The 24583-nt window shown below is 46.0% G+C and overlaps 8 protein-coding genes across 8 annotated transcripts; 4 read left to right on the forward strand and 4 right to left on the reverse strand.

Annotated features, from left to right (window-relative positions):
- Positions 1-266: 266 nt before the first annotated feature.
- Positions 267-3001, forward strand: GLAREA_03665 (RNA-binding, RBD; the record flags this gene model as incomplete). Its single annotated transcript, XM_008083918.1, has 3 exons — positions 267-494; positions 544-1299; positions 1499-3001. The coding sequence occupies 3 exons, from the start codon at positions 267-269 to the stop codon at positions 2999-3001; spliced, it is 2487 nt and encodes an 828-aa protein (XP_008082109.1).
- Positions 3002-3886: 885 nt separating this feature from the next.
- GLAREA_03666 (uncharacterized protein) lies at positions 3887-6514 on the forward strand (the record flags this gene model as incomplete). The annotated part of the gene is made up of 3 exons (XM_008083919.1): positions 3887-4301; positions 4350-4562; positions 4614-6514. The coding sequence occupies 3 exons, from the start codon at positions 3887-3889 to the stop codon at positions 6512-6514; spliced, it is 2529 nt and encodes an 842-aa protein (XP_008082110.1).
- A 1628-nt stretch (positions 6515-8142) lies between these two features.
- Positions 8143-9798, reverse strand: GLAREA_03667 (uncharacterized protein; the record flags this gene model as incomplete). Its single annotated transcript, XM_008083920.1, has 2 exons — positions 8143-9702; positions 9751-9798. 2 exons carry the CDS (start codon positions 9796-9798, stop codon positions 8143-8145), a joined length of 1608 nt encoding a protein of 535 aa, XP_008082111.1.
- A 1244-nt stretch (positions 9799-11042) lies between these two features.
- On the reverse strand, positions 11043-11870 carry GLAREA_03668 (CinA-like protein; the record flags this gene model as incomplete). The annotated part of the gene is made up of 4 exons (XM_008083921.1): positions 11043-11199; positions 11249-11408; positions 11460-11490; positions 11610-11870. 4 exons carry the CDS (start codon positions 11868-11870, stop codon positions 11043-11045), a joined length of 609 nt encoding a protein of 202 aa, XP_008082112.1.
- Positions 11871-12916: 1046 nt separating this feature from the next.
- Positions 12917-14714, forward strand: GLAREA_03669 (uncharacterized protein; the record flags this gene model as incomplete). The annotated part of the gene is made up of 2 exons (XM_008083922.1): positions 12917-13859; positions 14041-14714. 2 exons carry the CDS (start codon positions 12917-12919, stop codon positions 14712-14714), a joined length of 1617 nt encoding a protein of 538 aa, XP_008082113.1.
- A 629-nt stretch (positions 14715-15343) lies between these two features.
- GLAREA_03670 (uncharacterized protein) lies at positions 15344-18118 on the reverse strand (the record flags this gene model as incomplete). Its single annotated transcript, XM_008083923.1, has 8 exons — positions 15344-16170; positions 16229-16662; positions 16774-16805; positions 17030-17099; positions 17156-17373; positions 17429-17659; positions 17715-17984; positions 18038-18118. 8 exons carry the CDS (start codon positions 18116-18118, stop codon positions 15344-15346), a joined length of 2163 nt encoding a protein of 720 aa, XP_008082114.1.
- Positions 18119-20131: 2013 nt separating this feature from the next.
- GLAREA_03671 (ribonuclease p complex subunit) lies at positions 20132-20631 on the reverse strand (the record flags this gene model as incomplete). The annotated part of the gene is made up of 3 exons (XM_008083924.1): positions 20132-20416; positions 20483-20538; positions 20601-20631. The coding sequence occupies 3 exons, from the start codon at positions 20629-20631 to the stop codon at positions 20132-20134; spliced, it is 372 nt and encodes a 123-aa protein (XP_008082115.1).
- A 2469-nt stretch (positions 20632-23100) lies between these two features.
- On the forward strand, positions 23101-24363 carry GLAREA_03672 ((Trans)glycosidase; the record flags this gene model as incomplete). The annotated part of the gene is made up of 1 exon (XM_008083925.1): positions 23101-24363. One exon carries the CDS (start codon positions 23101-23103, stop codon positions 24361-24363), a length of 1263 nt encoding a protein of 420 aa, XP_008082116.1.
- Positions 24364-24583: the final 220 nt, after the last annotated feature.

Genomic DNA, 24583 nt, shown 5'->3' on the forward strand with positions numbered 1-24583 from the left:
AATGACGGCCGTTGAACTTCCCAGAACTCGATGATATGCTTGCGTCTCCTCTGTTGATTTCCAAGGATATTTAGTTCCAGACTCCCTAAGCATGCAGCTGTCATGCTAGCACCTTTCCCCATTGAGCTGGCAGTTTAAAGACCGACTGACCGCCTTTTGCGGGCTGAACTTTTATTTTTCTAAATGATCCACTTCGACGTATTTTCGCTGGTCCGCAAATCCTTCTTCGATTCCTCCAACGTCTTCTTTGCGTCACTTTGGTCAAAATGGAGTCATCTAGGATTTTTATCACAGGGCTTCCACCTGCAATCACGGAAGATGATTTCAAGAAGCATTTCAGTGCAAAGTCGGCAATCACAGACGCGAAATTGATTGCACATCGACGAATTGGATACGTAGGATACAAGACACCAGAGGATGCTCAGAAGGCTGTCAAGTATTTCAACCGGTCGTTTATTCGCATGTCAAAGATTGGCGTGGAACTTGCACGACCTGTATGCTTCTTGTTCTTGGAAATGTGTGATAGAATACTAATTTTCGCAGATCTCCGATCAGACATTACCAGTATCGAGAAAGGCGCAACGAGAACAGGAACGGGAGCATGCAGCCACACGACGAAAGGAGTACGAATCTTTGAAAAAGTCAGAGCTCAACACTGCCTCCAAAAGAAAGCGCGACGATGTCGATGAAGCGGACCCGAAGTTGAAAGAGTTCTTGGAGGTTATGCAGCCTGCCTCCAAAGCTAAGACGTGGGCTTCTCCGGTCGGAGAGGAAGACATGGAACAACCGCCTACGAAGATACAAGCCATCGAGGCTCCTGATGCTGAGAGCGAGGACGATTATGAGATGGTGCCAAAACGCCAGAGGAAGAATAGCCCCCCAGCACCTTCACCTACAATACCTGTAGAGGTGATAACGGATGTTCCCGCTGTGCCAGCAACTATCGAAGCGCCTTCACGAGAGGTACCTCTAACTGCCACGGATGACGATTGGCTTCGAAGTCGGACAAATCGATTATTGGACTTAGTGGATCCAGATACCATACAAGAAGCTCAGGGTGGAAACCAAGCGCAACCGCAAGTTGTGTCAGTGGTTGAGTTAGCAGAGAAAACGCCAGCCCCTGAAGTGGAGGCGTCCCCAGAACAAACAGTTGTTCCACTTGAAGAAGAACCCGAAAAGCCTGATCCCGTACTGGAGGAAATTGCGAAGAACGGCCGGCTTTTTGTTCGGAACTTACCTTATACTGCCACGGAGGACGACCTTCGAAACCATTTCGAGCCATTCGGGCCTCTTGAAGAAGTATGTCTACATCATTTTCACCGTATATTTCCCTGCAACATGATGAATATCCAGATAGGGACAGCTTATGCTACGGCATGTGATGTGAACTGGACGATTATTTTAGTAGATGCTTCGTATTTTCTGAACGCAGATGATGACATCTTTCCATTGATCATTATTAATTCTGGGAGAGTTCTTATGCTGATTTGCATTCTAGATACACCTGGCAGTCGATGCTTCTGGGACGAGCAAAGGGTTCCTTTTGGTGCAGTACTCCAACCCTGAATCTGCTGCCGAAGCATTTCACCAGCTGGACGGCGAGCCTTTCCAAGGTAGACTCCTGCATATATTGCCTGCTGCTAACAAGCGGGAGAACAAGCTTGATGAGTTCGCCGTCGCAAAACTACCCCTAAAAAAGCAGAAGCAGATCAAAAAGAAAGCGGAAGCATCATCGATGACTTTTAACTGGAACTCATTATACATGAACCAAGATGCTGTGAATACTGCGATTGCTGCTCGATTGGGAGTTTCAAAATCCGAGCTTCTGGACCCAACATCTGCAGACGCCGGTGTAAAGCAGGCTATCGCAGAAACATCGGTTATCCAAGACACGAAGTCGTATTTTGAAAGGAACGGTGTCGATATTAATGCGTTTAAAAAGCGGGAGCGAGGTGATACTTCAATCCTCGTTAAGAATTTTCCATATGGGATGACGCTTGAAGAGTTGCGCAAGATGTTCGAGGAGTTTGGGCAGGTACTTCGCGTTTTGATGCCTCCGACTGGTACTATTGCAATTGTCGAGTTTGCTCAACCCACCCATGCACGAGCGGCATTTGGGAGCTTGGCATATCGCAGAATGAAGGACTCTATCTTGTATCTAGAAAAAGGACCCAAGGACCTTTTCACCACTGCAGCTAGCACTGCCGCCCCTGCTAGCCTAGGTCAGCAAGAAGCCGATTCTTCGGCCCACAAGGTCTCCGCTTCTGATCTTCTAGAGAGGGAGAGTGCGAACGATGGGCTAGATACAACAACATTGTTTGTTCGCAACTTGAACTTTACTACTACAAGTGCCCGGTTAACAGAGACGTTCAAGCCACTCGATGGTTTCCTCTCGGCGCGGGTCAACACAAAGACAGATCCCAAAAAGCCTGGCCAAGTCCTAAGCATGGGCTTTGGTTTCCTAGAATTCAGGACAAAGGACCAAGCCCAAGCGGCATTGAAGGCAATGGATGGCTATACTCTTGACGATCACAAACTCTTGATCAAGGCGTCGCATAAAGGAGTTGACGCGGCAGAGGAGCGACGAAAGGAAGACAGAGCTAAGAAGATCTCTGGTAAGCGCACAAAGATTATCATCAAGAATTTGCCATTTGAAGCCTCGAAGAAGGATATCCGCACTTTATTTGGAACGTATGGTCAATTGCGTTCTGTCCGTATGCCCAAGAAATTCGATCACTCGGCTCGGGGGTTTGCGTTTGCCGACTTCATAACGGCCCGCGAGGCAGAAAATGCGCTTGAAGCGTTAAAAGATACACATCTGCTTGGTAGAAGACTCGTGCTGGAGTTTGCTGCGGAAGACTCTATTGACGCCGAAGAAGAAATTGAAAGAATGCAAAAGAAGGTGGGAAGTCAGGTTAGCAAGGTCGCCATGCGAAAGCTTACCGGCGGGGGCCGTAAAAGATTCAATATCGAAGGCAATGATAACGAAGCCGAGGATTGAGATGGCGAGGAATTCTCAGGATATAGGCTCGCTTTCCACTAGTTGCCCCAGCAATTGGTCACAGTGCACCACTCTCCCTCCCTTACCGCCACTGCACTCCTCCCCAGCGACCCCTACCAACATTAAGCCAACTGGTACATGCGTATCCTGGCTTTCCTCGGTGCCAATACAGATCGATATTATTGTAGGCATTTAATGAAATGCCTAGATTAATGTCTGCATTCTGGAACAGGGAAACAATATTGTAATAGGGCATAGCGTTCGCAGTATACGTCCAGACTGCTAGATGTCTGATAACTAATTACGAGTAGCATTCCCATGCTCTCGACTGTTGTCGTGTCTACGGATATCTAGTAAGCTGCAATTGGACCAGAAAGTTTGCCACATACTCCAACGAGATGAAGCATTCCTTTGATGGTGAAAGCCGGGTGTATGCGGCTGATCACTCCTCCGCAAACGGCTAACCTTGCATGGCCAGATTAGAACTCGACCAGTCTGACTCCTGGGAAAATCGCCCTTGTCTCGTCGATACTTTCAATGTAGGTACAGCCGTAGGTTAGTAAATTCAAACTGTTGACCCACTGTTGCGGAAGCCTCCCTGAGTGAAGTCCGATGGCATCTTAGCAACTCGTCTAGACAAGTTGGCGGGCGAGACCTCTTCTTCTATAAGCTTGTGATCTGCTCCTTCATTCTCCAGTACTTGTTAACATTCTTTCGTTTACATCTCTTGCGTTCCAAAATCCGCTGCCATTCCATCAAGCATATCTTAGCACAATCCTTATTGTTTTCCAACCAACAGAAGCTCTTTGTGCACACATCCTTTACGTCTTCTACGAATGTGTGGGCTTAGATAGATACTTTGGTCAGGTGAAGCATTCTTAATCTATGGCAAGTCGCGGCTCTTTGGTGCCATCCAACTACCCAAGTCAGCATGAACAGCCAAATATAATTCTACAATCAGCATCAAGACGACCCTTGACAGCCTCTGCAGGCAATTCAAAACTCCAGCTTTTCGCTCAGGACAACCTGTACCATGATCATAAAGAGTATCGACATGGGTCGGAGAGGACTATGTACGCAATTCCGACGGTCGTACCATCATTGCCCTCAGCGCGACAATCTTTAGGTCACACCTGGGAACAGCGACGGCAAAGGCATAGAACTTCGCGCCAATCGAGATACACTCGCAATCCACTTGCCAACTCGCCACCATATCTCGCATACAGGGCAAGGCAAAACCGAGAGGGTAACCCTGATGACGCGAAATGGCCAGAGGTCTTGGAGCTGGCCTTTCTTGATGGTAAGTTAGCCTCCGAAATCCAATTTACCTACTTTTAATAATTTTCAGCGCTTGTATACATACCCTACATGGGCCGGCAAAAGTACTCGTATCGTGGCAAGGCCCATGGTCGCAATGAATTAATTAGAGAATACATCTGGCTTTCATACCTCCGCAGTCTGCCTCCAGGACAGCCGCCGGACCCTGCCATGAGACGATGCCGGAAGCAAGTATCTAGCCATATCCAAGTCTTGAAGACCTTCTTCAAAGATCATCCTGCTTGTGGGTAGTCACTTATCTTTGGACAAAACCTTGCTTTCTGACTTTTTGCAGATCACACTCTTTTCCCACAGAACAAAGGTCCAAAGAACGGCTTCGATCATTCCTTCAAAAATGATCCATGTCTGCGTGCTCTTTCTGAGGGAAGATTGCCAGATCAATCACCCGAGGACTTTGCTACGTGCGTTCAAACGTTGGGTATGACTGCCACACCTCAAGGCGAGACGGAACCTAACGTTTTCTGGCTTTTCATCACATCAAGCTCGATCCCGACCGATCCAAGTGGGAGAAGCACTACCGAGGAAGAGTTGTATCAATCTGGCCTTGTGGCACACAAGTACACGTCTCTGTCGTCTCAGCGACCCCGTGATTCTATCGAATCCATATCGAACTGGAGAGCCCGGTTTCCACGGCTGTTTCATCTATATACCATATCATCTTTAAATTGCGAAATAATCTACATGGACGTCGCCCTTTCATTAATGACTTCACACCCACCGGAAGGCGCCGAACTTGTTAGTCGAACAGAGATATCCATACGTAATTCAGAACATGATCAAGAAACCAACCTATATCTTAACAACTCAACTTGGCGGATTACCACGACTCTATCCAAACCAGCAGAATTATGCCGCGATCCAGCTGTTGACCCAATCATCGACAATCAGACGAGTATCATTCCGGTCTTGAGCATGAACGCTCAGCAGACTCGAATAAAAGTTCCATTTCCAGCCATGGCATGGGCGCATGCCTTCACTTCCTTGACAGACTTATCTCAAAGGCCGGCCTCCCTATCCGGCTTGAACGCCTCGTCGCTTCTGGATGAAATCTCCATGTTCCAAGAAGTCCAATGTTCTCCTGGCCCGAGAAGGCCCTTCCAAAGGCGAGCCATAATTCTCTGGACCTTTCGTAAAAGTAGAGATGGGGAATCAAGTTGTACGACATGGCGATATGTAGATCCAGGAAGTCCAAGTCGCCATGACTGTATGTCACCAGATCCTGGACATAGTGAAAGGCTTAATGCGGATATGAGCGAAAATTTCAATACCAGTTTCATGGCAGGGACTCTAGAAAATACTGTGATGGATCCATTCATACAAAGTCACTCGCAACAGCAACAAATTGGACTAGAAACTCCGCTAGCCACTGCAGGATTACTGTCCCCATTTGGCGCCCACCAACAATCTGTTTACGGCGTGAATGGTTTAGGAATTGAAACTCAGTTCAGTATACCAGGCGACAACCTCAGTTTTGAAAGTGCAGCTACGGTGGACAGTGAGAGTACACTGGTGGAGTCTGATGTTGCAGGGAATCTGGAAAGTTTCATTGTTAACAGTAATGCCGGAATTGAACTGGCAGGATTTGACAGTGGGCATCAAAGCTGGGGGTTGGATGGTGGGAGTGACAGCAATGCCATTCAGAGTTTTGATTCTAGTAATTCTAATTGGGCTTATTCTGCTTTGCAAAATGCTAGCAATAGTGCAACACCTCATCTCGGAGGATGGGAAGATATTGGCACTGGCAATAGTAAGGGAGACGTATGGATTGCCGAAGAAGTATCGAAAAGGCAAGAGTGGACTGAAAGCGGGGTTGAACAGCGTGTCAAGGAGCTGGAATGGGTTGTTGAACTTCCTGCTCAGGACGATGAAGATAGGGTTTGGGAAGTCACGGAATGCGAAGACGACATCGCCAAGCCCACAAGCACAAAAGTTGAAGCCAATGCAGCAGAGTTGGATGAAGAAGGCTACGAAACTGTAAGCAACTGGGTCGAGGAGCGGCATGATCATCACGAGAGCGTTGACGAGCTTTCGAACCTCAACGACCTTCGGCCGACCGAACACGGCACCTATAGCCCTTCTCCGCCGCCTGGGACCAAGGAAGGGGAATGGGAAGCACTCGATGTCACAGACGGTGATGGATTTGATTACACGCAGTTGACGGAACGCTTGAAATGATACCCTTCGCAGTATCTGGTATTGACTTGGCAAATAGGGCGCTTAGGGAGAAAGTTGAGTTTAATTCGAGCTTTGTATGATTGGCTTCCGGCACTTTCGTACAAGGGATCATAAGTATATTTATCAAGGGAGAAGGCTCCCTCACAACTTTTTGTCGTTCACGTTAATTAATTAGAGACTACACTTAATAAGAGACCAACCCCTTTAATATTCTTACTTTCCCACAAGATAAGCTTGCTCAGGCGTATAATAATAATAATCGTGAAGTTTGTTATGCGACCACCTCCGGTTGGACAACATAAATACTAGTGCTTTTCAACTATCACTGTAAGTTAAATCCCACTCAAGCGTGAAAAGCGCTATCGTCTTAAGACTTAATTTAATTTAAGGAGACTACGATATGTCTTCATTTTCGAAATGAGTAGAAGAATGGTAGGATATCTTGCAATCGAAGCACCTTCGAAGCTTCCCTCTCTTCTCGCTTACGCCCCTTTAAAGCAAGGACGCACCGTTGCCAAGAGTCATGTTACACGACTAGCCAAGATGCCTAGTCGCCTTTGCGCGTGGGCTGAGCCACAGAATATCAAAGCTTCGCGTCGTTTTCTGGATATGAGGTTTCTAAGGGATGCCTTATTAGCCAGTTGCTGCCGGTATTTGGAGAGAAATCCAAGTGATTTGAAGCAGTGAACACGTGAAGTGGTCAGTCCCGAGTGAATCACCTACTCCCCAAGACAGCTGACGAAATGCGTCGTCATTGTGTGGCGTGTTCAACACTTGCTGGATTGTCGTACGCAAGTCACTTTTTGGGGTCACTGTATTAGCTGCGATGGCTTGATCGTACGTGGAAAGCGGGGGTTGAGGGTCTAAAGTCCCTGGAAGCTGAACTAAGGCCATATTCATTATGAAGAAAAGAAATTAATAGAGATACGAGATAGTGTTCCGTGACACAATTTCTAGACTCTGTTTAGAAATTACTGAGCATGAGTCGAAAAAATATCTACACCGGTGTATTGCGAGATTGGAGGAACACCCTTTGAGTGTGCCAATGCCAGAAACCGGCTTTGTAACACTCCTTCTCTGACAGGCGAATTTCCTCTGAGCAATAGAAGCAATATCCATGTTTACTCACAAAGTCTGGGCAAATATAATTTCATTCCAAAGTATGGTTGATCTAGCGTAACACGTATCGTAAGGAGGTCCACAAGTTACTGCCCTTTCTTTATATTGTTCATTACGAGCTAGAGGTAGCAAACTGTTTTGGTGACACATTATACCGATAGATTTATTAGCCTCTCAACACAATATAGTCGTCGCTGTCTTGCCGTTTTTAGTGGAATGCAGTTTACAATCAATTTAGAACATTGGTGCGGAATAATCATTATGAAATTTAGTGACAGTAAGATACTGATGAAGGCAAGCTAACTACTACAACAACGACCAACCGCTTTTCCTGAATAAATAATCACCATATGCTCCAGCGCTAATCGCGAGCTTCTCCAGAAATAAACAAATGTTGCTTCACGATGTTGTATCCAATCCCAGATCCAATACAGAAAACATCCTGTCCAGCTTTTCCGTCTGAAAATATAACTTCATGGGAACCGCTCTCCACGGCACTCAATGATTGCTCATTGGGACGAGCGAGATCTACGCTTCGATCTCCTCATGCGCAATTTTTCCTTGCTGCTACGCCGATTGCGAGATCTATCACCGTGTCTCAACCTCTCAAGGTGCTGCTCCAAGTGGAAATTTCCACGATCACGGTCAGCCTTGGAGATGCTGCCTTTGTACTCATCGTCATAAACGACGTTGGGGTATCCTCTGATTTCTTGAAGCTTGGTCCACTCGGCCTGGGTGATGCGAGTTCGTCGAATATCTGTAACTTCTGGATTGTTTCGTTGTCCAGCCAAAGAATTTATAAGACTGGGACTTTGAGGTTTTCTGAAACAAGATAGTGCGAGAAGGTTGTCGGGGGCGTATCCTTTTCGGATAATGCACATCTCTTTCTCCGTAAGATGAGCTTGGATTTGGCCGTGGTCAAATCTCTTGTTGTATGGAATGGTGCCCTTTGACCCTCTTGTAGGCAATGGAGGTAGAGAAAACGAATCTTCATCATCGGAAGACATGGACGTGTCCGAATATTCCCCGTCAGTCGAGTATGCATCATCAAAGATCGGAGAGTTGAGCGTAAGCCCAGAGGTATCAACGTTGCCGTCTTCAAGAGGATTCAGTGCAGTGGCGTGTCGAGAGAACAGACTGGACTCAGTGCCAGTGATGTCTCCTTCTTTGCTAAGGTTGCGTTGTGTACCGGGAAATGGCTTTTGTTTATACTTGGGCCATTCACTGATTCTTTCTGGCTTTCCTCTGAGTATCATCAACTGCTTGTATTCGCTGAAGGCAAGATACACCTTTCTGAAAACATCAGGGTCTTTGGTCATCTGATAGTTTCGGCGGACTTGGAATAATTCGCCCTCCTTAATCCGGATAGATATCCCGCTTTTCTCATGGATATTTGCAGGCTCTCCTTCAACTGGAACTGGGATGCGAGAATGGAACGAGTTTGTTGGATTGTGGAAGATGTAGTTGCTCATCAAGTACCCGTCTCTGTCCCTACCTTGAGAAGTACTGGAAGCCCGACCCGTGGCTTGAAAGTCGTTATATTTTCCGACGTGCTGGAATGGCTGTGGTGACCCTAATTCGGAATGGCTTTCTGCGTCCGAATCTCCTTCAGTCGGATACCTGAGTGCAGACTTACTCATCTGCGGTCGAACAGGAGGAGATCCCGACATGGGGATTTTAGGTGCGCTTTTCCAACTCATATCACGATGCTCCTCTCTGGAGTCTCCCCATATTTCCTCCTCAATTTCCGAGTCTGGTACATCGGCTGGAGTAGTAGCAGTACTAAGGCGAGTTTGGTTCAGGAAGGATGATTGGATGTCGAATTGAGTATGATAATTCGGTGAGAGGTTTTCGGAGTACGAGAGGTTTTCGTCGAAGATGTCACCCGTGGTGACATTGTTGGCAGATGTTTGAATGTAGAATTTTCGGGTCCAAGACGAATCCATGGTGGGATAGTCATCCACCAAGGATTGTTCTCCGCTGGCATATTGGTTGGACATGTCCATAGTCATTTCTTGCCTATTTCCCATAAGATCGGAAAATCCTGGCGCTGACGTGCTAGGTTTAGACTGCGGCATTGTTAGGGAGGTGAAACGATTTGACGAAGAAGTACTTACCATTGATGAGCTGCGAATACACTGCATTTCATTCATTGCAGAGACCATGTTGGGAGATCTTGATGTATCTGAATAATGTTGAAGTTGTGATAAGAAAGATTCAGGTAAGGTGAGTATTTATGCCCCTTTTATCAATGGGCCCAGTCCTCTGATTCGGCACGCACCTCTAACCCAGCACGCGTAGCGTAGTGAGTGTCAAATGAATAACGCAATTATGTAGTAGAGAAGTGAACACACTATTATAGAGGCGTGAACACCTCAACATCCTCACCTTAGGATTAGGTACTGTGACACAAGAGCCTGGATACAGAACAGGTGAACGTAGTTACTATTGTTCTGCGCCCCAATGAAAGAACAGGTGACAAACTTACATCCAATTCAGCAAACAAGTCTAGTGAAGCTCAATAGTCTTTCGTTGTAGATAGATGAAAAGGAAGTTCCTATTCACTTGGTAAGTCACCTGCACCACATAGATTCAGCTCAACATGAACAAGCAAAATCCCAAAACCAAGAACAAAAACAACTACTTACAAATCACCACTGTTTATTGTGATCACCAGACACAATAGCATATCATCATTGTTGTTTCTCTCTGATGTCTCTGATGTGTTACTTGCAAACTATTGTAATAGTTTTTTTAGATCAAAAATACATGGGGTTGAGACCTTTCTTCACCTGAGAATTTGTCAATATAATGGCTTTGTTAGAAAAAATATAATGTAACTTTTCCATGACATACAAAGTATGCACACATACAAATATATATATATATATATATACACACACGAGGGGTTTGTAAATGAAGCAAATCTGATAATGTGTAGCTATGGAGATGAAATAGCAAGTGTTTGCTGAGGAACGGAGTGCTCACCTTAGCAGTGGACAATGTTAGTGGTCGTCGAAATACAAAGCTTTCCTCAAATAAGGTGACAAAATGCCGTGTATTTCGTCAATTGTTTCCAGTAAATAAGACATCTTTGGAATCTGTCGCAAATAAATTGACAACCGAACCCACTTAGCCTCTCAAATTATATTTCAAGCTCACAGAACATCAAGGAAGTTCTGCCATGTACTCTTTCTGCGAGTCAACCCTTCGCCATTTCCCAGCTCCGGAAAGATTCATCTCCCAGCCCCCTATACAGGCGGCCCATTAGTCCTCCTGAGCTTGTATGTGAAAGTTCAATGGCCATATTAGAAGAATTGATCGTTGTGCACAACGAAAGACTGTAATTCTAATTTTGTTTCAGTGGTAATAATAAAATTACAGTACCCCAACACTCTAGGCTCAGCCCTTACAACTTTGCATCCCCTTTCAAAACGTCCCGCAAAAGCCCTAACGCCTCGGCTGCGAAAGCGATCATATTTCCCTCTCTATCGCCTCCAAGACCTGTACTAAGCTCCTTCTTATATACTCCCTTTTCCGTCGCAACAGCTAAAGCAACATATCCCCTAATCGCAGATCAGTATCAGCACCTCACATACTTGAAAGTGAACATACGGAGTTCTGTTAGGGGTATCGCCGCCGGTAGGACCTGCGGTCCCGGATTCACAGATGCAATAGGTGGCACCTAGTTTAGGACGGACATTTGAGGCCAATCCGGCCACGATGTCAGTGGTAGGTCCGCGATAGGTGGATATGTTGTCTTGTGTCCAGCCGGCTGCAGATGTTCAGTTTCAAAATTTGAGTAGAAGAGGAGGAAAGTAAATACCAAAGGCAATGCGTGATTCAAGAGTGTAAAGCTATATATTTGTTGATTTAGTGATCGTTTAGATTCGTATGAAGCCGGGGTAACGCTATAGCTTGACGAGAATACCCAGATCACCACCATTAGGAGAAGAGCCAATGAAGAAACACATACTGTTAATCCTCCTTTGTAGAACTTGCTAGCTCCTGATGTACTCAACATACTTGCAGATATAATTCCACCGGCAGCCTGCACGCACAAGCGCCTGTTAGCAATCTTTTTCGACCACCCAGTAACCCCTTTGTCAAATAGATAAAGAACGGTACGAACCGTCTCCGCTACACAAACGCTCTCTCCCTTTTCTTTCAACAATGTCATAACCTCAGCCACTACAATTCTCACCTTCTCAGGCGGAAACTCTTTTGGAGCAGACATGGCGTTTATCGTGCTCTGGACTTGCCGTTGACTGGTTCTGGTAGTGCTCAAATAGCGTGTTCTACAAGCTGGAATGGTATTGCGTAAGGGCAGGAATTTTGAACTTGATCTACAACTTAAACTTATAGAGATAATTGAAGGTTTGCTTGAATATAAGAGTGATGGCTTCAGAAATCTCATGGCATCAACTAGCTGTCAGGAAGGAGGAGTTGTAATGCATGACGTTTGGATGTAAAGTGGGGTTTTTGCTAGTGGCGGGAAGGTGCATTAAGGAGGAGCCGCAAGCTCCAGACTGGATTCCGCTCCTCAGCATATGGAGTACGGCTCGTTGAGGACAAAATAATTGATAGTCGAAATTTGATATTTCTTCGAATCAATTGACGAAACATGGTGATTTCTTCCATTATTTTCAGGAAATATACTCTATTGCACTCCCCTTAAAAGAAAGTAGTCTCCAGAGTATATACAGTCTCTAATTTACACTTTAATAATCAATCATAATAGAAACTTAAAAACTCATAAAGTTCTGCCATTTACCTTGTCATCTGGAAGAATAGGATGTTGGTAGAGAATCTGGTAGATTTTGATAGGTCCGGCTGGTCCGGGTATAAGAAGTTGGAGGAACACTAAATGTTGGATTCGAGGGGTCGTGCATGTTGGTTATTATTCAAATGGTCTCAGTTGTTTGTTGTAATTTTCTCGAGACAGTATATGATCAGCAAAATGTAACCCAAGACTTGAAACAAATGATTATGACGTTGGTCAAGTCTCAGGACTGAATAGGTGTTTGCCTTTGGTCTTGGTATTTGTTGTTCTTCATTCAGTTGTATAAAGACACCGCAAGAGAACTTTGTCTGAGATAGAGTCTTGCAGAGACTCTTGCCACATCATTATCTCAAATATAATTCCAGGGAGACATAATTGCCTCTACGCAGCGTCAAACTGTCAACCGGAAACCATTATTGCAAGCTCTTTCTTGCCGCACACAAGCATACAACCTCTCAAGCTCAACATAGCAACTTACTCGGAGTCATTCTCTCCTCAATATGTACTTCATTTCCAAAGCAATTCACGTGCTTCTCGGTGTCAGCATCGGCTGTACTTACTTCGACGTTGTATCCGCAGAATCTGAATATGAGACGCCTGTTCAAACCCTTCAACGGATTGGAGGAATGGTTCCGTGGGATATTCCTGGAACAGTGTTTGACAACCTAGTTAACAATCATCCAAACGCGACCGGAAACTTCCCAATCGCCGGTCCAAATCTCTCAATGTCCTCGAACTCCAACATTGAAGGTTGGCATTGGTCCATTTCAGCGGTAGCAGATATACCCATAGTCAATTCCAGCTGGAACAGACCGGAAAGGAGTATATTCTATACTGGGGGAAAGTTGATCTTCAACGGACCCTCCTCACCCTCGAACCAGAACATCTCCGTGAACGACGACTGGCACATTTGCCTCTTCAACTGGCAATTGGATAATGTTCCCTATCCGTCGGCGTTGCGTGGTGATGACGGAACATGTTCGAGCGTATTGAACAATCAATGTATTGCGGAGCTGAAAAATGCTGTCCAGACCAGTTCCGGTAGGAGCTGTTCTTGTCCGCGCAAAAGCGAAATTCCATCGTGCACTGCACTGGGCAATGACAGTGCAATATGGACAAATACCTGTGCTGGGGGGTTTTTCGATGCCACGGCCATTCGAAGGTGGGCTGGTGGGAGGTTGGAAAAGAATGCTTGGGGTGGTAATAAGGCCCACAGTGCAGGCAACACGACTGCATACAACTACATTGGGAGCTTGGCCTGGCCTGTCATGGCAGGCTTTTATTTTCGAAACCAGAGCGTGGCTACAACAGTGTCTTGCCCGCGTGCGAAGGATGCTACACCTGGAAGTACGGCGCCCACAGGAGAGGGCCTTCAGCACGGAGAACATAACGAAAGTGCTGGCAACGGAGAGAGCGGAAGCAGCATTGCGAACCATCCCACTAGTAATTGGCTTGTAGCTTTCACATGTGTGATTCTGCTCGTCGGCCTCAATTTTCTTGATATTTTGTAGGAGTTCTAGCTTAGTGATGATGTTAGCAAAATTCGAGAAGCAATTCGAAAACTTTCATACCCGTAACTTTGGTGCCCATATAATTTGTCTTGGGGTCTCATCATGCTTATTAGTCCTCTGCCGCAAAGGCAGTGAGGTAAACCTGGATATGGTGTTGCTCAAAAACATAAACATAACTTTGGCTTTCAACATACGATTCGATGAACAGTCGATTACGTGCGAAAGGAGCAATACGCGTGTTAACATTCTCAAGGCTAGGGCCGGAGGCCGAAAGCATGGTCTCTCGGGCAGCACATGGGGCCACTATCGTCAACTCACCTCTCCAGTATCCCGCCAATACCATACCATTATCACAATGACACGACTGAATGCATGTTCTTTATTGCCTCGAAAAATAACAGAACAAAGTGCAACTTCATCCAACAATGTCGTAGATACGGAGGATGACAAAGAGAGTAATCATGAAGCCTTCAACTTTAAAGGCGAGGCGCAAGCCGCAACACAAAATGTCAGAGTCGAAGGAAAGTTTTCAAATTTCAGACCAATCATCAAGGCTCAAATTGCTATGATGCCTGAAGAAATGCAAATGCGAAACATATTGCAAAAATCAACACAATTGGCGGAAAGAATATTTCTCCTGCTTTTCTGTCGAAATTACAAAAGTGGAAGATCAAGAGAAGAGAACAGAAGGTATTTTGACGTCCATCCTCAGCGGAGGGCGGCAGACGAATGGTGCTGTTACATATTCTTCTTCAAATCGATTAGCGCATTGTACGGAGCAGAATAATCGTGTGAAGTGTAAACTACACACAAGATGTCGAGGAATTCTCCTTTATAAGCCGGTGTTTAGTGCGTTCTTGAAAGGCCGCCGAAGCTAGGAGGTCAAATAGGATGTCAGTGTGTCTTCGCTGTCTCTTTTCTCTCGGGTTTCAATTGACCCATCAAACACGTGACCTTTACAATCGCAACTGGAAAACCATGATAGCTGAAAAGATAAAGGGATGGACCACCCTTATACGATTTCAGAGCTTGAAATAAATACCTTTCGCTCAGTGGGTATGGAATTAAGGAGGAAAGTCACATCACGTGATATTGATAACGACTTCACTCGTGGACAGCCGAATCACCATATTTCTTCAATTGTATTGAGAGACTACCGATATTTCGTGGATTATTTTGAGACATTATCGATATTTCGTCAATTGAATTGAGCAAACGATATCGCGTTAAGCTCCATCCGAGTTATCTTGTCAAATGGGAGACAAAGTTCATTCCATGATGGCAATTGTAGAAGCAAAAGCTTAATAGCATTAAATGAACAAAATTGAAGCACTAAATCAAGTTGGTATCATAGCTCTTATCTCACCACGCACACTCCACTTTCCATCACCTCTTGCCCAGTAATTCAGCAATACCTTATTTCGCAACAGCATGCGAAGTACTTTCAAGCCCCTTCTCATCGACAGTGTCAACATTCGGTGGCGTATCGACACCAGTCTCTTTGCCCTCGGTATAAGTAGCGGTCGAGGCATGGTGATGGCCTGGCTTTTGCTTGCCAGTAATGTCAAGGTAGATAGCTTTGATGGTATATGCCAATCCGGCTCTCCCTTCCCAAACTGGGAACAGACCAACGGCAAACAAGCTACCAAAGATCCATATGATACCAACGACGACCCATCCGGCGAAGAATTTCTCCGAGAAAATGTAACCGGTGCCGTACATAGGCATTGGCCAGAGAATGAGAAGCGCGAGAGTGAGTACAACGGTGGTTATTTTGGCAACCTTGGACGCATGGAGGAGTTTTACTTGTTCAGCAGCGTCATCTTCGGCAGTTCGAAGGCGTTCCCCTGGGATGAGCTCAAGATCGATGTGTGCTTCGGCAGCGAGATCGTGATCATCGCCCTTGCGAATAGCTGCCATAGAAACCCAGTCGTAATTATCAACGCCAAAGATAAGGGTGAATATTGGGGTAAATATCAGAGGGGAAAGTAATGCCATAACGTTTCCAGCCAACATAGGGTTGTTTGATCCTGTACACTCGACGTCGAGCTTTCCGCAGGTCTTGCTTGCTGTGACGAGCCATGCAATGAGCGCGCAAGCGAGGCCGATAGGGGGGACACATGTAGCGGCCCACTTATTATGCCCTTTCCACATAATAGTAAGTGTTGCTGGAATGACAGCAGATGAGATTATGACGCCCATCATTACATAGAGATATCCCATTGATATACCAGCGTAGAAGACTAAGATTGAGGTTAGCATGTGCTCTAAGCGAAGAGAAAAAGGGGGATATCAACTTACGCCCAACAGAGAAAGCTGCCATGAATAATCCAAACCCGACGACCATACAATGAGACATGTAGATGAGTCTTTTACCTGAAGCGGTTGGGTTAAAGTATGTTTGGTAGATGTCGTAGGTGAAAATCGACGAAACAGCGATCAGTTCTGCAGAACTTGCAGACGTCACAGCCATGAAGACAATCAAGAGAACTGCTACAGCTCCGCCCTTTCCAAGAAGTGCAACTGCAGCATATGGGACAACAAGACCCGCGGAGACATCAGCGTCGTCCATACGGTTCGGGTAGGTAGGGAAAGCCGGATTTCCTTCGAGCGCAAGAGCTGCTAAACCCATTGTAGTCGCCATTAACCACGGTATAGCGAACCAAGATATCCCTCCCATGATCAAGAAGGGTGTTAGCAATGTTTCTTGTTGAGGTTTGAGCAAAGTTGTATATCTGAAAACATATCACGTGACTGGGAGTCGGCCGACACCCCTAGTTGTTCCACCACTCAGACTCCGCGGTGGACAACCTGAGTGACAGTAGACAGTGGAAACTGATATTTACTCAATCAAGTTGACGAAACACGAAGTTTTCGTCTACCATTTTCAGTAAATATGAAATTTCCAGAGTCTTGTTCCTTGAATGAGGTAGACGTCCGTACGGCGTTACTGCCACTTCAACTGTCCACCGCGCGCCAGAGAAGTCAATATTAGTGGAAGGACCATTTATGCAATGGAATCACGGATTCCGTTCAATTTACATTCCAGTCCAAAAGAAGAGGTCTGCCGCAAGGCGTAGAACAAAGAGAAAGGTAACATACATAACCTGGAAGGGCGTGAACTGGAGAAGCAGCAATAGCTTTGTTGTAGTAACCGTTGTCAAGGAAAACGCTGATGTAAACTTAGCAGGTAATCTTTGGAGTCGCCAACGCTGGAAATTGACTTACGTTCCAAAGTTGCCAACAATATTTATGACGAAGAAGATGGCACCCTCAGTAGATTGCATCGTGAGATAGCTTCCCCCTGCATTACCCTCGACGGGATGGTCTGCAGCGGCTTTAACTAGGAGATCGAAAACAGCCTGTGGAGAGCCGAGAAGGTCGCTTGAGGCGTAGGTCACCAACGAGAAGATAATTATAATAATTAGGAGAATGAATGTATGAACCTAAAGCAGTTAGAAGAGTTTTCCCAATGAGCTTGATAGAACTGGTGGAACTCACCCAATCAGTCAAGAAGGTAGCCTTGATTCCTCCGAACATAGTGTAAATTGCTACGCCGAGCGGAAGAAGGAAACAAGCTGCGACGGTGGACATGCCAGTCAAGGAAGTTACGACAGCTGAACCTCCAGTTAGAAGCATGGCAGTAACCAAGATGTTTGTCATTAATCCGAAAACAGTAAAGACAATATGGGCAGCGACGCCGTATCTAGCCTTGATTATTTCAAGGAAAGTCTGGTATCGTGTTATTAGCGGTGACACATCGAAGTGGACTTTGGGCTTGTCATACGTGGGCGTTTGGAGCTCTTCTCTTAAGCTCAATGGCGATGGTTGCAAACAGGAGAATTTGTACAGTAGCACCACTGGCATACCAGAATGGACCAGAGACACCATATCGGTAAGCAATACCGGAACTCTGTAGCAGAGTAGCGGCCCATGTCCAAGAAGAAACCACAGCAGATGCCACCAGACCCGACTTCACTGTTCTGCCCGCCGTGCTAAACATCTCAGATGTCTGCAACTCATTGTTATAACGCTTGAGAATCCATGTGACGAGCACCTAAATTAGACTATCAGCTGGAATCCGGTAGTACAAGCAAAGTGGAAGCTTACCATGCCCAGCGCGAACACAGCACCCAGACCTAGGACTATTCCATAGCCCCAGCCAACGTTAAGAGGAGGATCAATTGGCATCTTTGCGAGGTTTCTTTCGGGAGTGCCTCAGCTACGAAAGACAGAGTCTGTGAAAAGATATCGGACGGGGGACACAGATTTCATATAGCTTCGTCTCACAGCTCCACAACAGTGTGTGGGGTTGAGCAACCGGCAGGAAAACATATCTCAACACAGATGAAAGCTACCCTTGACAAAATAATGAGTGGATGGGAAGCTTTGATGCATCCCAGCATATCTCTCCGCGAGACTGAAAAAAAAGCACCCAGCTGCAAATAACCCTACATGATGCTACTTGATCCAGACAGCTACCACTCTTGCGGCGTCGGAGAGACATCATCTAGACTCATAGCGGACGGTTATGGGGGCAATGGCGTGTGAGAAGTCTGGTAAGAATCTGTTGGCGTCGTGATGTTTGGTTCATGGGGTCTGATAATAAATTTTGATAAGAGTGATCGAGGTGTGTAATAGATACCCCGTCCAGTCTCACCCCTTGCCCAAGGCGGGGAGCTACGCTGTATGCGGGACGTGACTTGGCGGAAACGCCATCAGTTGAAGCGGCAGACTAAGGTTTGTGTGCATTTCGTTATCAGCGAGCTGTCAGATCCAATGAGAGACGAGGATGTACTCGATACTTATGATAAGAAGTGTCAAAGGCTGATCACCAAGCTCACCAAGCTCGAGAAGAAGCGCTTTGACACAGTGAAAGACTTTAGCCGAAGGGAGCTATTACAGACTAAAAAAGCTTTGTAGATTGTCTCAACGGCTACTAGATAATGCTGGAATTATTCGCTTTATGACAGGAATTGGAGATGATGGATTTGGGAGTGCACCGGGCAGAGCTTTTCCAAGCTAAGTTGGGCAGAACAGGAATGCAATAAAGCCTTTAACTGTTCTTATTCTCTCTCACGAGTATGTTCAAGAGTTCCAAAGTGCAGATAGATAACTTGAGGCGTAACCAAGTCAGATTGGGTATCAAAGTCTGCGTTCTCTCCTTCTACGCGCTGGAACATCAGTTGCCTGTTGAAGTCGATTTCTATATATTAAGTGAATCGTGAGTAAGGTCCCTGGACTTCGGGATTGAAACATTCTTATTTACTGAAAACAATTGACCAAATCGTGATATTTCGTCAATTGCTTTGACTAAATATCGTGTTTCGACTGCTACGATTTTGCCAACAGCCCTATCTGTCCGACATCGCAAAAAGCCTGTGAAAACCCTGCAAATGATGGGGTGAAAACTGCCGTCGCCCCGCCGGCGTTGGGGTGTAGAATTTAATTGCTGATTGGTCGCTAAATGACTTGCAACTGGCTACTCTCTCTTTCTTCTTAACGTTGGGATCGACGTGCGACTTCTGCTCTCCACTGGCATCGAAGTTATTCTCGACGATCCTAAGATAAGAAATAATTATCGTAGAAAAGAACAATAACTAAGACATCGCACGTGCAGTATGGCCAGTTGTAGCGTGACGACTCCGCGGACGATATTTCTCGTCACAAAGATATCTTGAATCCCGCGTCGGAACCAACCGATAGCTGCAAATGAGTGCCGCTAACATTTCATTTGATGTCAAAATCTGAGATGCGGCTGGGAAAAAGCAATATTACTTGTATATGCGCCATGCTTTCTGTCATTGGGATGGACAAGAAGACCAGCCAGCCACTATCTACGACATTCACACGGTCCATGTCTAGACGTGGACACATCAGAGGAAGTGAGATTGGCTCAACTGTTCTTCACAGTGAAAAAATATATGGTACTAATAATAGCCAAATATACAATTGTTGCGAGAGCGCTCATCCGCAGAAGACGCAAACTCTGTTCCGCTAAAATATTAAAGCGCCCTGTTCAAGACGACACTTTGTCTCGCATCAGGCCAAGCCTTCCAATCCTAATGTTTCGAATATAATGCCGTAAAAACTCATAACTCCTTCCAAACGTCGGCGACGCTCATATCGACAACGCCAAAGATCAGTCCAATTACTCTTGCCACAATGGCCTTTGCCTCCTTCCAATCCGACAGGACAATGCAACTATCCGTATTGCATGTTCTGCTGCTGCTTGGGCGGTTGGCCACCTCCGGGTCCGCCTCCCCAACCCTGAGGCGGTCCTCCTTGTGGATTATGTTGTAAGGGCATAGCTCCTCCACCACCACCATTCGCCATAGCTACTACGTCTTGTCGATTCTCGAGTGGTTGCGCAAATCGGCAGATGGAACATACGACATCTTGGTGGCCGTGGATACTAAGTGGAAGGACAGGAATGAAGCAGAAGGTGAACCATGGGTTTCGTTTGATCACTCTGGCCGCATAGTTTCCCTAGCATATGGTCAGTCGCAAGTTCGTTCTGGAAAGCTACAGAGCAAGCGCATATGCGCAACTTACACAGTTGTGACACTGGCAGACGACATTCTCGTATCCTTGCAGTTGTTTAGAGAATTCTAGGTTGAATGTCAGTTTCCCGCCTTTTTGCGAGAGGGAAGTGGCAACGCCGGGAGCTTACCAGTCTCTCCACAAGTGAAAATAAAACACATCCTGGGTTATAACTGCTACACAATGTACTTTTGATGATTTGGTCGCTCCAGAATTGATCAGAAGTAAAGAATTATTGATGTTGATTTGGACAGCCGGAACGATGGGATTTGCTTGCGCGTAAGGCCATGGCACTACTCCATCGTCACTCACTGCCCAGCAGCCCGGCAGTGGCTGAGTGAGTCTTTGTTCATTCGGCAGGGCTGCACGTGTCAGCCAGATGGAACTTCTTTCTTCCGATCCGACGGGAAATATGACGCTTGCCCCACCACAGCTATGACTTGTGCACCTGGTCTGTGCGCCAACCCTTTCTCAATAATATTTTTCCACTTCGCGACATTCTCTTTCTTTCCTCAAGCGTCGTCCTCTTCAACACTGCGTTTCTATGCTACAAACAGATACCCGCTCGATCTTCCCAGATCGCGAATGTCAAATCATGCACCTGCGAAGGTCATTTTATCATCTGCATATGAGAAATTCGGAGTACTCTTCAATCCACCTCGTCCTTTCCTCCACCAGGGAAAGTGTACAGGTCTGCCCGCGAGGGTTCGACGTGATCTCGCGTCTGCAATTGGCATCAGAAAAGCAGGGGCAAGTCCTATCTATATATCCGCCTCGTGCGGAGACAAGGTGGTGTGCTTGTTTCCCTATGGGAGAGCCGTTGCGAAGATTGTGTGTGCTGCGGCATGACACTTGAGTGCAATACGCAGTGTGCTGGTCTCTTGGTCACTTGTGGCTGGGGGGCTGTTACAATTCGATTCCGATCACTCTGTTGAGGGCGACGCTTCACCCATCTTTTTTCCAGGTGAGAGACACTGTTATTCTTTGGAGCAGGATACTACTAATTTTTCTGGGACTACCGCTGTGGGTCTCCCTTAGGTCTGGTAGATGGTGAACAACGTCGTAGCTCGAAACTGAGCTCACGTCGTCGGGAATTATCTCTCGCGGTCAACATTTGCGCATCTAGCGAATGGCCCTGGCTGTTTCCATGCTCTTGACGCAGCGAACAGCGACCATTATACGGAGCAGACGGACATCCTAAATTTATATGCGCTTCTGTGTTCGCAAGCCTTATCCTCGCAATTATCAGTCCATCATATGCAGCCATCTGGCATATGCAGTAAGGGTCTACCAAGATTTTGTGAAGTGTTAGGCTTTCATCACATATAGCCATTTGTGATAGAAATTGTACAACGTTTCGTAGAAGGCTGGTTGAATCTTATTCTCTTGCGCCCAAACTTCATACATGCTGAACAAGCAATGACACAAGGGATTGCACAAATTACCTCCTTCGTTATAGCCAATGCTATCCTGGGCTATCGAGCGTTGTGTACAATACTATAGAGTCCTTGATGAGTAATACTCATCTGGACAGCTGCCTGAGAATAATTCCACCTTGCTCCATAATGCTTATTCTGCCGGTCTTTCAAGTATTGTAAGCGGTATGCTGTTGAAACAACCTGACGTCAAGTAAAATAATCACTTAGAAAACATGGCACTTTACTATGTAACTCACCAGGGAATGGCGGCACATTTCAATCATTTTTGAGCTGTGTAGCTGTCTGCTTACTGCACCAACACTTCCCCCCTGCGAGATGCAGAACGTCTGGCGGGTGTCTCAATTAAATTGATAGCATGTGGTGGAAATAAAGTTATCGGTCTCTCGCTTGCGAAGTTGTCGAGCTCTTGTTATTTTTCGTCTGCTGGGATTTAAAGAGTACAAAGACCTATGCTCGGGTTCTCAAACAACGTTTGATGACTCAAGGAGCTTTTATCGCTCGAGAATCTTGTCCTGCTTGCTTCTTTTGAGTATCTTGGCACTGGGCAGCGGCGACACTCTTCGTCAACCCGAAGAAGTTCTCGCAGCACTACCAGATTGAAATTCAAAGCAATACAGAAACCGTACGTGACATGCAGTTCGTACTGCGTCTCTCGTATTGTTTTCTCAGTTTGAAGACGATATCTTTTCATTGTAGTATCATTCTATATCGCTTTCATATTTCTGTTCTATTTCAACATCTTGTCCATGGAAGCCAGTCGGCTTCCGAGCCCCAGTCTTGGCTGTATCATTTCCTGACCTCCTTCGAAAGACTTATTTTGAGCTCTTCAAGCTCTCCTTTTACGATCCGATATAAAGGCGGGGTCGAATCTACATATGCAGGGTGTTTATCTGCACAACCATTTGGCAGGGGTAGTTTCAATGATGCCTAAATTCAAGTGGTATGTTACATGCGCAGGGTCGGGCATCATGTCAATACATCCTTGACTACTGCTTGAATTAATTGCTATGTTGTGCCCCTGCCAAGAAGTACCGGCGGGGGGTGTCGAACCGTTGTAGCTCTCGATTTATATTTCTTGCTAGAGTTTTACTTTTTTATTCGAGGCAAATCGCAGTTCTCTTAGGATCACTACCAGCCAATTCCGCTATCATCTAGAATTCAGAATCTCTCTACTCGAGCTCACTGAACGTCATGAGGCTTTTAAGTCTCAGCTTCCTGCTGAGCACATGTCTCGCTGTCGTTGCACAGAACTCGTCCAGCAATTTGAACAACAGTCTTTCTTTGACACCAGCTATGGGATGGAGCTCCTGGAATCAGTTCGGAGATTCGATAAATGAGCAATTGATTATGGAAACTATCGATAGCATGGACAAGAGTGGCTTGAAGGAGGCTGGCTTCATTTACATCAATCTAGATGATGGTTGGCAGCGCTACAAAGGAGATCGCAAAGACCACCCTGGGCCACTCGAAGCAGATCCGGTCAAGTTCCCATCAGGAATCAAGGCGTTGGCAGATTACGCACACAGCAAAGGTTTCAAGCTGGGTATATATTCTGGACCAGGAGATCTCACATGCGCTGGGTACACTGGAAGCAAAGATCACGAGAGCGAAGATGCTGTACTTTGGGCATCATGGGGAATTGATCATCTCAAATACGATAGCTGCTGTTCTCATGCCGATGCTCCGCAAGCCGAAGTCCAAGCAGTTGTTCGAACCATGTCTCTAGCTCTTTTATCATCTTCACGGCCAATTGTTTATCACGCTTGCCATTGTGGATGGGTTTCCGTCTGGGAGTGGGCAGCAGCTGATGGTGCAAACCAATGGCGTATCGGGCAGGATATCTCCGATGATTTCAACTACCCCGGTAATAGAGAAAAGTACTATTTCGATGTGCTGGATATGCTGGATCGAGGAGCAAACTTGACACAGTACTCAGGTCCAGGTCATTGGAATGACTACGATATGTTGATTGTTGGACTGGAAGGAAAGAGTGGCCAGCTGGTCGGAACCGGGGCAAGCGATGTGGAATATAGGACGCATTTCAGCATGTGGGCCATGGTAGCTTCGCCATTACTCATCGGAGCCGATGTTCGAACACTTTCAAACACATCTCTGACGACACTTCTGAATCGCGAGATAATAGAGCTGAATCAAGATCCACTTGGTAAGCCTGCAGATGTAGCGTGGGAAAGCGCAGACAAGACCCAACAGATATATGCGAAAGTAATGGCAGATGACAGTTATGCGGTTGCGTTACTGAACCGCGGCGGTGCGACGGCGGATATGAATCTCAACTTGCGAAGAGACTTGACGATACCTTGGGACAAGTATAGGGTGAGGGATTTGTGGAAGCATGAAGATAAGGGACCATACGATATGCCTTACTCGGTTGAGGTTATGGCTCATGAAGCGAAGATTCTTAGGATATGGCCTGTTGAGAAGACGCGAAATTGATGTTATAGTGTGTAATGGAGAAACCTAGCGATGATTTGGAGTTTATAAAGGACAAGGGAGGATATCAACCGCTCTAGATTGAACGAGTAGATCTAATTTCATGATAATCACTCCTATCTAATATAACTATTTGGCCTCTAAGTCAGTTTCTCTCAATTTAACGCAGCAGAGCCAAAAAGGCGGCAGCCAACTTATGTGGCCGTTAAAGGCTCATATTTAG

Source organism: Glarea lozoyensis, assembly GCF_000409485.1.
Source record: "Glarea lozoyensis ATCC 20868 chromosome Unknown GLAREA2, whole genome shotgun sequence".
In the NCBI taxonomy this organism is placed as follows: domain Eukaryota; kingdom Fungi; phylum Ascomycota; class Leotiomycetes; order Helotiales; family Helotiaceae; genus Glarea; species Glarea lozoyensis.